General features: G+C 39.9%; 1 protein-coding gene across 1 annotated transcript in view; it reads right to left on the bottom strand.

Annotated features, from left to right (window-relative positions):
- Positions 1-2186: 2186 nt before the first annotated feature.
- LOC122553176 (mucin-4) overlaps positions 2187-18446 on the bottom strand; it is a 95272-nt gene continuing 79012 nt past the window's right edge. Inside the window, exons 20-21 of the mRNA XM_043696763.2 lie at positions 10556-10688; positions 2187-4712 (exon numbers count right to left, since the gene is read on the bottom strand). Of these exons, the coding sequence (XP_043552698.2) occupies positions 4607-4712; positions 10556-10688 (239 nt within the window). The 3' untranslated portion in view covers positions 2187-4606. The remainder of the gene's footprint in view (positions 4713-10555; positions 10689-18446) is intronic.

The following is an 18446-nucleotide window of genomic DNA, read 5'->3' as shown; positions in this document are numbered from 1 at the left end:
CAGGGAACGTACTCACTCCTATCCAGCCCTGAAGTACTGACTGCAATTATAAATTTTAGTTGAAATTCCTGAATAACACTCCAAGTCAGACATGCTGCTGAATTTGTGACATTCTCAACTAGGTGCTTATTTAAGTCTAAGTAAAATTTATACCTCACTTGTCTGAGGGAGCTGTTAACCTGGCCTAGTCACACATTCATTGATGTCTACTGCCTTCCCATCCCAGCTTCAATTTTAACATGTTCTCATGCACAAGCAAGCTAGAAAATCAACAGGATCCAACTTTAAATTTCAGATTAGCATCTAATAATGCTGTTGGTACCCAACTGCTATTTTGACTATGGACCTGATTATAGTGTGGATCTGAGAGATGGTTAATGGACATCTTCCAGTAAGAGTCTGAGCAGATTTAGAACAGATTACTGTATGGCTCTGTGAGAGAGTTTAGGAGCATTTTACAATGTAGGTCTGTGAGAGTAACTAGGTCTAGAGTTTAAATCTGCCAAACTTAGATCTCCTAATCGCCCAACTTGACAATTTCATTCTCAATCAGTGTTCTGAATTCAAATTGTAACTCTCATTTTTCTCACTTTTTCTTAATTTATATTTCATGTCATTATAAAACTATACACTTTTAGATATTAAAGATATCAAGAGGTGTGGAGAGAATGCAAGAAGGGCCTATTTTTGCTCTTAGCTTCTATGTTTCTATATCCATAGGCAGATTGATGGCTCACTTCCAGCTGCAGAAACAACTCCAAGATATTTCCAACCTCATGCTTTCTCTTTTAAGTAGAAATAATTCTCTTTTATGTCAAATATTTGCAAGTCTGGATTATAAATGGAAAGTAAGAAAATACTTGGATTTCACTCGTGTAAAGTAGGATTTTAAAATTCATGAATCCATTGTCTTCCAGGTGGATTGGATCAAACAAAATTCCTCTTGTGTAGTTTCTATGTGATATCATGCTAAGCCTTATTAAGAACAGATCACATCTTGATTTCAGAAGAAACAAATATGCAGTATAAATAAGTGAGTTTCTTTGGTATACAGGATATTTCAGAATTGAGTGCAATCTATATTCATTGATAAATTTATTCAATAGGTTTCATATATGCTTGCACATGCAATGTACAATATAGTAGAACACGCCACAATTTTATCAAAGATTTTTATTGTACTAATCATATCGTAATCATTAGTCTCTATTTGGACCAGTGTCATTCATTAATAGTGCATTTACCATGACATCTGTTCAATTTCTTTAGCCTTTTAGCAACACTTCTGCCATTGCAAAAATGACTGCAAATTACCAATGTGAGCATTGATATCCACCAACTCTGCAACCCATCCAAATAAAACATGTCTGTTTCCCTTCAATGCTCCGTGCCAATATGTCCCATTGCCTCTCCCCAAATTGTTTAAATCTCCTTGTCCTAAATCAATGCTCATTGTGGGGAACAGAAGTCTATCATCAGCTTGTTTGCTGCAAGGTCACTCCTTATCTGCTCACTTGCCCACTTTAGCTTCAAGGGCAGTGGTGTGCTATTCAAATGTGATTAATCTTTGCTGCCTCCCAGTTACAGTTTTGATATTGGATCTTTTCACTAGAGAATTCTATCCTTGTGGTTCATAAATAAGAATCAATTAGACTAGTGCTAGGTTCAGAGAGGTAAAAACAATGACTGCAGATGCTGGAAACCAGATTCTGGATCAGTGGTGCTGGAAGAGCACAGCAATTCAGGCAGCATCCGAGGACAGGCAAAATCGACGTTTCGGGCAAAAGCCCTTCATCAGGAATAAAGGCAGAGAGCCTGAAGCGTGGAGAGATAAGCTAGAGGAGGGTGGGGGTGGGGAGAGAGTGGCATAGAGTACAATAGGTCAGTGGGGAAGGAGATGAAGGTGATAGGTCAGGGAGGAGAGGGTGGAGTGGATAGGTGGAAAAGGAGCTGGGCAGGTCGGACAAGTCCGGACAGGTCAGGGGATCGAGTTGCTGGAGGTTAGAAGCTAGGATGAGGTGGGGGAAGGGGAAATGAGGAACTGTTGAAATCCACAGTCTATCATCAGCTTGTTTGCTGCAAGGTCACTCCTTATCTGCCCACTCTGCTTTTATTCCTGATGAAGGGCTTTTGCCCGAAACGTCGATTTTGCCTGTCCTCGGATGCTGCCTGAATTGCTGTGCTCTTCCAGCACCACTGATCCAGAATAGTGCTAGGTTCAGACTTTTGAAGTACAAGAAGTGAAGATTCTTGTTGGCTGCCATGGCTACCCTGAATTCTGAATGGCATGACTGCAGATTGAAACTACTCAGATGCACAGATGACCATTTATAGCGAAATAGAAAGGTGATTGCTAATCTACTTGATGAACTATTAATATCAGACCATGGAACAGTTTGAACAGGGTTAACATGGTAAAATACATCATTGTTATCTTTAGTATAATGCCCATGTGAAATTGTGGGTTCCTTGTCAAATCAATATAGTGCAGCAGCTCCTAAACTACAGGTTGTGTAGAAACAGGAAATGGGGTTGATGCAAACTCTTCTTTGCAAGCTCCACCTCCTCTGAGACATTGAGTCGTGCACTTTGTTGCTGCATTATTAGAGTGTTATAAACTAGTTCTCTGAGAAACATTTCATTCTCTCCCCATTGATTCTTTCTACTAGATCAGATTTCGGCACTGGTAATCTTCTTCCAAGGCCATTTCAAAATGTCACCTATTATGCTACATTGAACAACATTATGTTCAGGTTAGGGCTTCTGTCAGAGCTGTTATGCATCTCTGGTGGTGGAAAAGTAGACAGCAGATTACAATTTTAGCGAGAGGAGGCCTTTATTGACAAAACTTGCTCCACTAAACTAATAGAGCAAAGAAATAATCAGGTTTAGATTCTGTTTGTATTTGTGGACCAGCACAAAGAGGAACAAGTTTTTTTAAAAAGGCTGGGCGAGATCAGCTCATAAGTTGGCAAGTATACTGACTAGATAGTTTACTTCAGATTTCTGTGAAAATACTATTAAAGAGGAAATGACAACAATAGAAGAGTCAAGATTAATATTACAACATTTAGACTTCAACAGCAATGTTCAAGAAGCTATAATATGGTTGTATTGTTACAGTTGGTAATTGAGCTTTTACAGGCCATAAAATAGTGACACCAATATTAATCTTAAAGACAGAACCATCAGGGAGTGGGACTGTACACCAGTATAATTAGACATAGGCCTGCCATGATATGAAGAAAAATACAAGGGAAGCCAAGAAGATGAGAATACTGGATAGAATAGTATTGGGAAAATTAACAAAAAAGGTACAGAAGTCTGCCATGTATTAAAATAATGAGCAGGTTTCAGATTGGCACTGTCTAATGTGGTAGAAAGAAAATAAGGGTGTGAATTTCTATTCCCAAACTATGTAGGTCTTTTGACTTTTTGTGAATAAGTACTAATTTAATATATCATGCTGTAATTAAAATATCTTACCAGATCAACTTAAACACTCTGATTATCTTTACTAATATTATCCACATATTGCATAGACTTTAAACTGAAATAACTCAAAAAATCCCACCTATGTGCTGCCATATTTTATTTAATGGCAACGAATTTGGGCAGATCCTCCAGGTGGTGTTCAACATCAAAAGTCTTCCCCAAAATTAACTTGAAGTCACAAAAACAGAAAATGCTGGAAAAGCTCAGCAGATCTGGCAGCATCTGTGGAGAGAAATCAGAGTTAGCATTTCGGGTTGAGACCCTGTCTCAGAACTCAAACCCGACCTGAAACGTACTGTCAGACCTGCTGAACATTTCCAGCAATTTTGTTTTTGTTTCTGATTTACAGCATCCGCAGTTATTTCAGTTTTTACTAAATTGAATGTGTTTTGTGTGGATGCCACTGGCATTTAGAATTTTGATTATAATTGCACAGGAAAAGGCATTTCAAAGTGGCACATGGTTCCGGTTATGACGGTGGGATCGGCATGCTATTGAAAAATCCAGTCCATTATCACTAAATGGAAATTTAAGATTTGTGAGGACCATTGAAGCAGTGATTCAAAATGATTGAGAGGAGATAGGAGAGTACGAGGTAACCAGCTTCCAAATGTCACTGATTGTAGGTTTACATTTAGTAAATAAATGAGAATAGATATGAAATACTGCATAAGCATACATACATTGGAGCTAAGAGAAAAAAGATGTGCACGATATATAATTTACAATAAGCTGCTTGTTTGCAAATGCCAAAAGTAATAGAAATTGATACCAGAGTTGGATTCTGCTCTGGTAGGAAACTGCTACATATTTGCCATAGTTGTGACATCCCATGATACCATGGCCACTGACACAGTTACAAGTTTGGACTTGGGTCCATAGGAGACTTCTACAATTTTCTGGAAGTTTTTCACATTGAAGAAAGGAAAATTATTGCCTACCTAAATATTGCCATTGATATATTGTACTTTGTTTCATCCTGTAAATAAATATACATTAAAGAATTACATACAATATCAGTTTAAGTGCTCTTAAATTATTATTTCTTCAATAATTTGTTGTTTGCATTGTGTTTTTTTTTTCAGATGTATCTGGATATTTTATTTTGTATCTATGAAGGTAGATGATGTACATTGTAGACAAGAGTTTCAGCCTGGTAATCAACATGCTTAACAGCTTTTCCTTGAAGAACGCATCCATTCGACATTGAAGCAATGCTGTAAATAGAACAGGAAATCAACTTATATTCATTTGATAAATTAACAGATGAAATTTACATGCATTTGGAAAGGCAAGGACTGATTAGGGATAATCAACATGGCTTTGTGCATGGGAAATCATGTCTCACGAACTTGATTGAGTTTTTTGAAGAACTAACAAAGAGGTTTGATGAGGGCAGAGTGGCAGACGTGATCTATATGGACTTCATAAGGCATTTGACAAGGTTCCTCATGGTAGACTGGTTAGCAGGGTTAGATCTCATGGATTACAGGGAGAACTAGCCATTTGGTTACAGAACTGGCTTGAAAGGTAGAAGACAGAGGGTAGTGGTGGAGGGTTGCTTTTCAGATGGAGACCTGTGACCAATGGTGTGCCACAAGGATCAGTTTTGGGTCCGCTGCTTTTCATCATTTATATAAATGATTTGGATGTGAACATTGGAGGTATAATCAGTACATTTGCCGATGACACCAAAATTGGAGGTGTAGTGGACAGCGAAGAAGGTTACCTCAGAGTACAATGAGATCTTGATCAGATAGGTCAGTGTGCTGAGGAGTGGCAAATGGAGTTTAATTTAGATAAATGTGAAGTGCTGTGTTTGGAAAGGAAAATCAGAGCAGGACATATACACGTAATGGTAAGGTCCTCGGGAGTGTTGCTGAACAAACAGACATTGGAGTACAGGTTCATAATTCCTTGAAAGTGGAGTTGCAGCTAGATAGGATAGTGAAGAAGGCATTTGGTATGCTTTCCTTTATTGGTCAGTGCATTGAGTACAGGAGTTGGGAGGTCATGTTGCGGCTGTACAGGACATTGGTAGGCCACGTTTGGAATATTGTGTGCAATGCTCTTCTCCCTCCTATCAGAAGGATGTTGTGAAACTTAAAATGGTTCAGAAAAGATTTACAAAGATGTTGCCATAGTTGGAGGATTTGGGTTATGGGGAGAGGCTGAATAGACTGGGGTTGTTTTTCCTGGAGCGTCGAAGGCTGAGGGGTGACCTTATAGAGGTTTATAAAATCATGAGGGGCATGGACAGGATAAACAGACAAGGTCTTTTCCCTGGGGTGGGAGAGGCCAGAACAAGAAGGCCTAGGTTTAGGCTGTGGGGGGAAAAAAATTAAAAGGCAACCTTTTCACGCAAAGGATGGTGCGTGTACAGAATGAGCTGCCAGAGGAAGTGGTGAGGTGGGTACAATTACAACATTTAAAAGGCATCTGGATGCGTATATGAATAGGAAGAGTTTTGAGGGATATGGGCCATGTGCTGGCAAATGGGTATAGATTAGGTTAGGATATCTGGTCAGCATGGACGAGTTGGACCAAAGGGTCTGTTTCCATGCTGTAAATCTCTATGATTCTTTGGACTCTAAATGTGATGGATTATACAACATCACAATATTTAATGTGTTTTAGATGTATGTTCTTGAACATAGTCAACAGTTACGTATTGTTAAATGTATTATTTTTGTTAAAGGTATTTATTTGAGTACTGATCACCATCTGATTTGGAAATTTAATATCATTCCTTGTGTCATTGGGTCAAAATACTGGAATTCCCTCCCTGATGGCATTTTGGGCCTAACAGCAACATATGAGGTTTAAGAAGGCAGCTCACCATCACATTCTCATGGCAACTAGGGATGGGCACAACACCAACAATCCTTGAGTAAATTTCAAAAGAAATTCAGTGCCTCTGCTACCATCTCATATTGAGTTACCCTGCGCTTATAAATTCCATTGTGTGAAGATGGATGATCTGGTGGCAAAGTGCATGTGGATACAGAGACCACATAAAATTGGTGTTGGCAGTGTAGTGCCATGGATTTAGACCTGCAAACACAATCCCTATACTGTTAATAGCTGCATGTCTATTTGGGAGTGCAGGGGAAATTGAGTGTATTTAATGCTACTGAAATGCAGGTAGCATTTCTTAGAGGGGATGTGCACTCCAGTTGTAGACAGATGAAATTGCTTGTAAACAGAATTACTGTAAGAGTTGTTTGTAAACAGAGAATTATTGTAAGACTTGCAGTACCTTTAGATTCTCCAGTGCCACTTTGAAAGCCTTGTTTCAACCAGTGGACAATGGATGGGAGATTCAATTCCCTCTAATGTATATAGAACCATTAGCCAACAGAATAAATGCTGACAGAAAGATGGAAGGAAAGAGCACAATTTGGGCCCTCACTTAAAATGGAAAGAAGAATGGAATCCCTTCTCTCGGGGTCATTCATAACTGAAACCTTTTTCAGAAAGCAGTTGGGGCTGGGTCACTGAATGTATTGAGGGCTATTAGACAGATTTTTGATCTACAAATAAATGAATGATGTTGGGGTTTAGGCAGAAAAGTGGAACTCAGGCAGCAATCGGAATAACCATGACATTATTGAATACAGGAGTAGATGTGTAGGTCTGAATGACCCTACACTTCCTATTTCTTATGCACTTACATCTCTGTCAATGGTAGGAAGCAGTGGTAAATGATGTTAATATGGCGAGTTTAGCTTCCGTGATTTTGTTACAATGTCAAAAAAGGTTTGATTACCTCATCAGCTTTGTCAAGTTAAGAATCATACTTCTTATCTCAGTATTATCTACTCACATTTCCACCAACTGTAACCATTCACATTATTCACTTTCATTTACTCTTCCACAATCAGTCATATTTAAGTCTACACTTTTCTCCTGTTCACACATGCTGCACTCCTTACTCTCATCACTATTGTAACTCTCACTTCCCCATGCTCACAAAATCTACACTATTTGTTGATAACAGACTTAGTGATAACATTTTTAAAATAGCTCACAATGTTGTTTCTTGCGGGAGGTTGCACAAAATATGAGGCAATTTAGAATTAACTGCACGCTCTCACCACTTGGGGCAGATGGGCTGGATTTTGCAGGCAGTGTGGTGCTGGAAAAGCACAGCAGGTCAGGCAGCATCCTGACGAGCAGGAGGATCGATGGTTCGGGCAAAAGCCCTTCATCAGGAATCATGGAACGTCGATCCTTCTGCTCTCAGATGCTGCCTGACCTGCTGTGCTTTTTAAGCAACACACTCTCGACTCTGATCTCCAGTATCTGCAGTCCTCATTTTCTCCGATTGGATTTTGCAGGCAGCCTGTGAGTTATGGTCCTAGTAAGTGGCAATAATGGGAATGTTACTTCGGGTTTCTTCATATTATACTTGCTCTATCCCTTATCTCATTTGCAGCTGTTTCGACACCAGTTGTCTGTCTTTGATTTCCTTTCACACTCCAAACTAACACTTAATCCTCTGCCCAACACAGGAAGAGGCATATAGCATAGTGACATTTTTTTCAGTCATTAAGCCCGCTTCCTCTAAATTTTCTGCATACTTCGCTCTGACTATTAATTTCCGAACCTGATTTCAACACCCCTGCATAAAAGTCTCCTCTTTGACAATATCTTTGGTGCCCCATCCAGATACTCTTTCCTCCTTTTCCCATATGGCAAAATGCAACCACTCTGAAATATCTTCTGGCTTGTAAAGAGCATTAACTTGGTCCAAGTTTCTGTCTTTTAAAAACTGTGCATTGAAATGTGTTTGAGCATTGTATATTGTTAAACAAAATCCACTTGACATCTTTAAATTTTAACTATTTACAAATGTTATTGGTATAGCAACTGTGCTTTAGCAATTTAAATTGTTTTAATCAGTCAACTATTTTCTCCTTCTTTGCTGAGGATGCTAACACACCAGGATATAGTTTGATGGCCTCCAGCTGCCCATTTATACATGTGTGAGTGAAGACTATGAGTGCTAGTATGTCACTGGAATCTAGAAATGGCAGCACAGATAAATTTGGGCCCAGAATCATCTGGAATAGCACAATCTCTGAGTTTAATTACATGGTTTTGTTCTGTGAGTAAAGAAAACAGAGGTGGGATAATGGGTCTTTTTCTGGTTGACAGGATGCAACAAGTGGGATGCTACAAGGCTTCATCCTCAGACCACAAGTATACATGTGACTTGAATGCAGGGATAGAAGATACTGGAGCCAAATTTTCAGATGACGCTAAAATAAGTGGGAAGTAAGTTGCAACAAAGGTAGAAAGAATTTATAATCAGATATGGATAGGTTAGGCAAATGGACCAAAATTTGGCAGTTGGAGTTTAAAATGGATAAGTTTGAGCTTGTACATTTTATTCAGGAGATAGAAAAATAATTTATTATCTGGAGGGAAATTTCAGAGTGCTTCAGTGTAGAAGTTCTGGGTGTCCTTGTATGTGAATCACAGAAAACTAGTATGCAGGCAAAGCATGTAATAAGGAAAGCAAATGGAATTTTGGTATTTATTGCTAAAGGAATGGAATATAAATGTAGGGAATCATAGAATCACACAGTGTGAAGAGGCCCTTCAGCCCATTGAGTCCATACCTGAAATGTTCCTACAACTGTATAAGGCATTAGTGCATCTGCACCTGGAGTATTGTGTACAGGTTTGGTCCCCTTACTTGAGGAGGGATAGAATTGCATTGGAGGCAGTTCAGAGGAGATTCACTAGATTGATTCCAGAGATGAGGTGTTTGTCTTATGAAGAGAAATTGAGCAGTTTAGGCTTACATTGTCTAGAATTTAGAAGAATGAGAGGAGATCTAAGTGAGTTAGATAAGATGCTAAAGGGGATTGACAAAATAGACATGAAGTTAATGATGGTATTGCTAGAGTGATTTTAAAAATCCATGAATATATAATGAAATAAATTATAATAAAATAATTTATGGAAAAAACTCAATGCCATAGATTCACCATTCCACTGGTGTAAGTTTCCAGGAAATTCTGGATCTTTCTTTGATCCTGACCTGACATCAATACATGCACAAATTCCAGCTGGGTCACTGCATTGTATTCACCAAAGTGGTTTTTTTTTCCATACAGTAACCCAATGGCACAGAATTAATGTTAATTTCTGTATCACTGGTACAGTGTTAAAGTACTGGTAAAAAGTTAACTCAACACAGACCTAAGACCAGAGCTGGAATCTTCCTGATCTTTATGTTCCATTTATAGTACCGAATGTTTTTGCTCAGCATGGAAATTAATTGATTAGGCAGTTATTGTAAGTATGTAGTGTTGGATTTCACCGTCAGTACTAAAGCAATGGCATTTACTGCTGACCTTAAAGGATGTCACGTACAAAGGTGTAGGTGTCCTGGTGGCATGGAGTTTTCCTTTCCCAACATTAGTTTAAATTTGGTGCTAGTCTGGGGGATCGCTCGGTATCCAACAACAATTATGTCATCAAGCAGTGAAAACATTTTCAGTCAGAAAACCAGAAAGTAACACTCATTTTAAATTTAAAGTTTTACATTTAACAAAAGAAATCCTAGGTGTCCACATATAAAATTGTTATAAAGGCTAAAATATTATATAGCATTACTTTTACTTTTTTTATATATTTTAAAACCTATCATATTTATCGTAATGGAGAAACTTGACATCTAACAAATATAAAATTATTCATTCAGGATCACTGAAGCTGTTTAGTAATAATTATCAACCTATTACACAATTAAAAACCTTATTACATTGTTTTTAAAAATGTGGCACTTTATCAGGAATTTTTACAGTGTGGCTAAAAGTGTAAGCATGGAAAGATTTGATTGTATTCAGGTGGAATCTCAGAAGTGCCTAAATTGTGAAACAGTGTAGAATCATGGGCTGCAGTCTCTGGATCTCTACCCTGGACTATGCAAGTGTGACCTCAACAGGTTATTGGCTATTTCAGAGGAGTTGTGACAGCAAATGTTGACAGTTTGAAGACAAATTCTACCGCAGAGCGCTTTGTGTTTAAAGGTGACCATACTTACTCTGCTTTCACTTTCCTTCGAATGCAATAGTAGAAAATTGGTAATGCCAGTAGAAGTAGCAGCAGTGGGAGTCCTATTCCCAATATCAGGCCCAATAGCAGTTTGTCCTTGTTGTCATACTCTGGATTGTTTGCTTGAAGATCAGCAAAAAAAATGTCAGAATAATACACACAAATATATTTTTATGAAATATTAGGAAGAAGTTTTGCTATCCATGATAAGACTTTTAGAATTCATAGTTAGAATGTAAAAACTGACACAACAGTTCATACATCACTTATTTCCCCGTTCTCTTAACCAGACCTAAGTTGCTTTTCATATACTAAAACCGATTATATAACCTCAGAACAAAATAACTATATTATGAAAATAGGAACCCAGAGACCAGGGATTCATAACACCACAGTGTCAGATAAATATAAAATGCTGCTACCAGTAAAAGTGATCATGACTCTTTAGTACTTTAGGAAAAGAAAAGCAACTAGTCTAGCCTACAAGTTTCTCTGGTCCAATATGTTTGATATTTAAATGCCCTTTGGAATAGTCCCTGTTATGTCACAAATTTCTGAAGGACAACTCAAGCATTGCTCCTGAGAAAAATCAAAGTCATTAACATGATGATATGTGTTGTATCTTAATAATTAGAATATTAATCTGCATATTATTAGAATGAAATCTCAGCATTTTGAAGCAGTTGCAACTGGAACATAGAAATAACAATATTGAATGAAAACTGCAAAATTACAAAGCTTTGGTAATGACAAGAGCCTGTATGCAGTTGACCCATGCAGTCAAAAATAAGCCTATTCAAATGGAAAAGATGGACTAAGGAAGAAGGTGAATTTAATATGAATAAATACAAAGTCATGTAAATTGGTACGCAATGTGATTTATAGCAGGAGTGAATAACGTATTGAGTTTTGCCTGGTTTTAGGAGGTTACTATGCCAAAGTATTGTATATAATACGAGGCAAACCCAATAAATGGAGTTTTATTGTGGTCACAAGGACATGGGCCGTCGCGCGATTTAGGACAAGAAGTCTGGCGAAGCCAACCTTGAGGTTTGGGAGCATCAATCTCCCATCTTTTATACTTTTGCGGAGTGGTGAGGCAGGTTGCACACAACATAAGCAGTGAGTTGCCAGTTAAAGGGGCAAGATTATAACCTGCTAAACAGCTTATTTATAGCTCAACTTTTTTCATTACTATTCAGCTACCTAGCTTACCAAACCCACCAAATAAACTGGATAGCAAGACTTCTTGCCATGAAAATCAGAACGGGTACCTGGTGACTTCAGCTCATCACTTGCTCCAAAGGATCTCCATGTTGCTTAGAACCATCCTATGGCAAGACCCACAAGCACCATCCACTTGCACTACTTGTCCACAGACATTGCCATCCAGTATTTGCCAACCCTTCAAGGCCATCAGAACAACTTTCTGAATGCTTGCAGGAAGATTAGGAGCACAGACCTGCATTTCAGAGTTTACTGGCAACTATCATTGAAAGGCTGCAACAAGGACACATTTACGGACTGGTATCCAGCTCAAGGATTGGCCCAGGTTGCCTCTCAGGGCCTTTCACTTGCTCTCTTACTGCTAGCTTACTTAGCACCTATCTACATGTGCACACCATCCATGCCTTGCTTTCCTTGCCATATCAAGTTGCGCAGTCATACAACTAGGCAGCATGCCTTACTGGTAGCAGTCCTCAGTCAAGGGCAAAGACTTCTTGCTGTGTGGCAGAGTGCTACGTCATTCTCAGACCTGCCAACATGTGCCAGCAAATTATGCAGCAAATGCACAGAGCAAATGCAGCAAGCAGCCACAGTTCAATGTCTTAGGGGAGTGGACCTCACTGAAGGCACCAATCAGTCAGGACAACATCCAATACCAGTCTAAGGCATTGGCAATGGTCAGATGTCCAGGTAGAGTGTTCTCAATCAGCTATGTCTCTGCAGACAGGAGAATGGATCACAGTCAGTTCTATGGCTCCATAGCAGCCAGCCCAAGGGGTAGGGGTTAATGTGATTGTATAATCCCCTGGTCAGGAGTCTCAGCACTTCTTCTCATCTGAGTCTGCCTGCTTTGGCTATTCAGGGTTGGGCCATGATCAGTCCTTTGGGTTTGTCCACAAAAACTAAGGGGAACGAGGAGTTGGGGTGACTAGAGCACTATTTCCTTGTGAAAGAGATTCAACATGTTATTCTCCATGATTAGGGGTTGAAGGCTATGAGAAAAGGACATGACAGTTGTGAAGGGGGCAACAGTATTGCCAATGGGGGGATATGGTAAAGCATAGATGGAAAGGGGGTGCAAGCAGAACAGATATTCACCCATGGTCAGGTGCACCTCAGCTTCAAGGGGAGAGAACTGTGTATGGCCACACCCGTCATACCCACCTCATATGCCAGGGGGTAAAAATGAGCAGGTGCAGAGTCATGCAGACAGGTCCTTCAGAGTAGTGTCCTACACCCAACCAATTTCAGCTACTTCATCAATGACCTTCACCCTTATCATAAAGTCAGAAATAGGATGTTCACTGATGATTGCACAATATTCAGCACCATTCGCAACTCCTCATATACTGAAGTAGCCCTGGTTCAAATACAACAAAATCTGGAGAATATCCAGACTTAGGGAAAGTAATAGTCATGCCACTCAAATGCTAGACAATGACCATCTCCAATAAGAGACAAACTAACCATTGCCCCATGACATTCAATGGCATTACCATCACTGAGTTCCCTACGATCAACATACTGGGTTACCATTGACCAGAACCTCAACTGGACTGGGCTAGCCAAATAAATACAATGGCTATAAGAGCAGGTCAAAGACATGAATGCTGAAGCAAGTAACACATCTCCGGACTCTCCAAAGCCTGTCCACCAAGTACAAGGCACAAATCAGGAGTGTGATGGAATATTCCCCATTTGTCTGGATGAATGCAGCCCCAACAATTCAAAAAACTTGACATGTTCCAGGACAAAGCAGCCTGCTTGATTGGCACTACATCTACAAGCATCCACTTCCTCCTCAGTAGCAGCAATGTGTACCATCTACAAGATACACTGCAGAAATTCACCAAAGATATTTTGCAGCACTTTCAAACCCATGACCACTTCCATCTAGATAGATAAAGGTAATAGATACACAGGAACACCACCATTTGCAAGTTCCCAACCAAGACACTCACCATCCTGCTTTTGAAATATATCACCATTCCTTCAGTGTGCTGACTCAAAATCTTGAATTCCCTCTCGAAAGGCATTGTGGGATAACTTGTACAACACACAGACTGCAGCAATTCAAGAAGACAGCTCACTACCATCTTCTCAAGGGCAACTAGAGGTAGGCAATAAATGCTGGCCAGCAAGTGATGCCAATATCCCATGAGTGAAAATAAACAAAAGGTTGGATCAGGACCTTGGGAAATGTAAGACCATATGACATAGGAGCGGAAGTAAGGCCATTCGGCCCATCGAGTCCACTCCGCATGGGTTTGTGTAAAGCCTATGGGGTTTTACACAAAGGGGATTTGGATATTTGGAGGCTCACTGATAGGCAGACATGGAGGCTGGAGGCCAGTGGCTGAAAAGTACTGCATGTCACCTTTTAACATGTTGAAAAGCAAAAGTTTACAATGGGGCCAAAAATGGCTGAGTCCACACTTGGAGCAGATGGGGTAAGTGATTCTATAAGTCCGGGATGAGGCTGTAAGTCCCACGAACGTGAGGCCCTTTAAAAGGAAATAAAATTACTCATAAGCTCGTGTATTGTACACCAACCAAACCTGTGGGGTTCCTCATCTCTGACCCTCTGAATGCATTGGCTACCTTTGCTGTGAACCTCCTGGCCACAAACAGCGCTGATTATTTCATTCACACCGAAAGATTTTTGGACATAGAGATTAATGAAAAAGATATAGGGTAATGTAATGTAGGACAAGGACCAAAGGTGTCAGCAGGATGCACTGCCCTGTATACGCCTTGTTCCTCTTGTTTTCACATGCTGCAGCAGGCTTTCAACACAGATATTGAAGTGAAGCAATATGCTGTAGCGGTAGTGTGTACTATCTGAAAGATGCACTAAAGAAATTCTACATAGAAATTCCTCTTCATCTCTTGTTAAATGTGAGAGCCCTTATCCTACAATTATTCTCTCTGGTCCTAGACCCACCCACATTCTACATCTACCCTGCCAAGTCATCTAAGAATCTTATGTCTTTCAGTAAGGTCACCTCTCTTTCTTCTGTATTTCAATGAGTACAGGTGCAATCTACACAGTCTTTCCTCTTAAAACTGTCTTTCCAAACCTGGTATTAGTGTCATGAATCTTCTCTGGACTCTCTCCAATGTCAGTATATCTTTCCTTAGATAAGGGGCCCAAAACTATTCACAGTATTCCAACTGTGGTCTGACGAGGGCCTTACATCATTTTAGCAAAACTCCCTACTTTTATAATCGATTCCCTTTAAAATTCATTTGCTGCCCCTGTTACTCACTGAATTTAGATGTTAGCTTTTTGTATTTCATGGACAAAGATTCATAAATCTCTTTATTCGGTGTTTTTTTTGCAGTCTTTCTCTACTTAATTAATATTCAGCTTCTCTATTCTTCCTCACATTTCCCACATTATATTTCACCTTCTAAACGTTTGCCCAATCACTTAACCTTGTCCACATCCCTCTGCAGATACTTTGTGTCATACTCAACATTTGCCTTCCCATCTATTTTTGTATCATCCACAAAATGTACAAAGCTGATATTACTTTCACTTTCCTCATCCAAGTAATTAATGTATATTGTAAATAATTGTGGCACAGCACTAGTTTCAGGCTGCCAACTTGAAAATGGCCCCCTTATTGCAAACTCTTCTATTAGTTAGCCAATCCTCTATCCACGCTAATATACTGGTTCCAACACCACGGGCTTTATCTTATTATCTTATAAATGTGTGGTTCCTTATCAAATGTCTTTTGAAAATCCAAAAATATGTTATATCCAGGTGCTTCCCCTTCATCTTTGCAGCTTGTTAACTCTGGAACAAATTTTAATAAATTTCTCAGGCATAATTTCCACTTCATGAAGCCATGCTGACTGTTTGATCATATTATGCATTTGTAAATACTCTGCTATTACATCTTTTTTGTTACATCTATTACACCTAATATTTTCCCGATAACAGCCATTAAGCTAACTGCCTTTTTTTTTGTCTTCTTCCCTTTTTGTTCAATAAAGGTGTCCACATTAGCAGTTTTCCAATCATCTGGGACTTTCCACAGTCTCAGGATCCTGGAAGTTTACTGCCAATGCATTCACTATCTCTGGCACTATTTCCTTTAATATCCTAGGACTCATCCCATCAAGTCCAGGAAACATATCTGTCTTTAGCCCCAATAATTTTCATAACATTTTTTCTATAGTGGTAGTTATTATATTCATTTCCTCTCTTCTGTACTACCATTCTAGATTGGAAACGGTTACAGAGAGTGGTGAACTCAGCCCAGACAATCACAAAGGCCAGCCTCCCATCGATATAATCCATCTACCAGGCCCACTGTCAAGGAAAGGCTGCCAGCATTCTCAAAGATCCATCCCACCCTGGCAATGTTTTTCTACAATCTCGACCATTGGGGAGAAGATACAGAAGCCTGAACACACAGCCGGTTTCGAAACAATTTCTACCCTACTGTTAGAATACTGAATGGACTCACAAACTCTTAGCATTCGCCTGTACTTGTGTTTTTGTTTTTGCCGCTGTTTACCTATTATTTACCTATCTATGCTACTTAACTCTGTGATCTGATTGTATTACTCGCAAGACAAAGCTTTTCACTGTGTCTTGGTACACGTGACAATAAATTCAATTCAATTCAATTCAATTCCTATTGTCACTTGATTATTTATTAATTTTGGGATGTCTTCCACTGTTAAGGCTGATGTAATGTATTTATTAACTCCTCTGCTATTTCCTAGTTTCCCATATTACTTCCCCAGCTTTATTCTTTAAGAAGGTCTAAATTCGCTTTGGCTTCTCTTTTCCTCTTCATAGGGAACTCTATGGAATCTCTTATGGTTGGTCTTGATATTACCTGCAAGTTTACCCTCAAAGCTTATTTTCTCCCTTTCCTTGGTGGTCTTTGATTGGATTTAAAAATTTTCACAATCCTCTGGCTTACTAGTCGTCTTTCCCACATATGTGGCTTTTCTTTCAATTTGGTGCTTTCTTTAACTTCTATGGTTAATCATGGTTGGCTTCTCCCCTTCCTAGTATTCTAAGGGAAGGGGGTAAAATAGAAAAGCGCTAGTGGTAGGGGACTCAATAGATAGATGGATTGACAGGAGAGTTTGTGGTCAGGAACGGGATTCCAAGAAGGTATGTTGCCTCCCCGGTGCCAGGGTCCGGGATGTCACCGATCGGGTTTACAAGATTCTGAAGGGGCAGGGTGAGCAGCCAGAAATCGTGGTACATATTGGCACCAATGATATAGCCAGGAAAGGGATTGAAGATCTGAAAAGTGAGCTAGGTTGGAAGCTGAAGAGCAGGACGAGTAGAGTAGTGATCTCAGATTTGCTACCGGTGCCACAAGATAGTGAGATGAGGAACAGTCAGTGAATGCAGCTTAACACCTGGCTGCGAGGCTGGTACAGGAGGGAGGGCTTCAGATATCAGACCATTGGGGGAAGTTGAGACCTGTACATGAAGGATGGGTTGCACCTGAACTGGAGGGGCACAAATGTCCTGGGTGGTAGGTTAGCTCATATGATTTGGGAGGATGTAAACTAGTTTGGCAGGGGGGGTGGAAATCAGAGCCACATGTCTGAGAGGGGGTCAGTTGCAGGTGAGGCAGTGACAGGATGTATTAGAACATAGAACATAGAACATTACAGCACAGTACAGGCCTTTTGGCCCGCATTGTTGCGCCGCCCTGTCATACTAATCTGAAGCCCATCCCACCTACACTATTCCATGTACATCCATGTGCCTATCCAATGACGACTTAAATGCACTTAAACTTGGCGAATCTACTACTGTTGCAGGCAAAGCATTCCATACCCTTACTACTTTCTGAGTAAAGAAACTACCTCTGACATCTGTCTTATACCTATCTCCCCTCACTTTATAGTTGTGTCCCCTCATGCTTGCCGTCTCCATACTTTGAAAAAGGCTCTCCCTGTCCACCCTATCTACCCTCTGATTATCTTGTATGTCTCTATTAAGTCACCTCTCAACCATTTTCTCTCTAACGAGAACAGCCTCAAGGCCCTCAGCCTTTCCTCATAAGACATTCCTTCCTTACCAGGTAACATCCTAGTAAATCTCCTCTGCACCCTTTCCAAAGCTTCCACATCCTTCTTATAATGCGGTGACCAGAGCTGTACACAATACTCCAAGTGTGGCCGTACCAGAGCTTTGTACAGCTGCAGCAAAACCTCCTGGTTCCGGAACTCAATCCCTCTATTAATAAAGGCCAAAACACTGTATGCCTTCTTAACAACCCTATCAATCTGGGTGGCAACTTTTAGGGTTCTGTGTACATGGACACCGAGATCTCTCTGTTCATCTGCACTCCTAAGAATCTTACCATTAGCCCAGTACTTTGCATTCCAATTACTCCGTCCAAAGTGTATCACCTCACACTTGTCCACATTAAACTCCATTTGCTACCTCTCAGCCCAGCTCTGCATCCTATCTATGTCTCTCTGCAACCTACTACATCCTTCGTCACTATCTAATTGAATCTATCAGGAAGGTTTCTCACACGATGAAACAAAGGGATCAGTTAAAGTGTGTCTACTTTAATGCAAGGAGTGTCCGAAATAAGAGTGACAAACTTAGATCATGGATCAGTACTTGGGGCTATGATGTTGTGGCATAACGGAGA

Source organism: Chiloscyllium plagiosum, unplaced genomic scaffold (genome assembly GCF_037043375.1).
Source record: "Chiloscyllium plagiosum isolate Xiang-an unplaced genomic scaffold, Cpla_swu_hap1 HiC_scaffold_10, whole genome shotgun sequence".
Classification (NCBI taxonomy): Eukaryota; Metazoa; Chordata; class Chondrichthyes; order Orectolobiformes; family Hemiscylliidae; genus Chiloscyllium; species Chiloscyllium plagiosum.
Note: the sequence above shows the minus strand (reverse complement) of the source record. Positions and strands in the feature narration are given on the sequence as shown.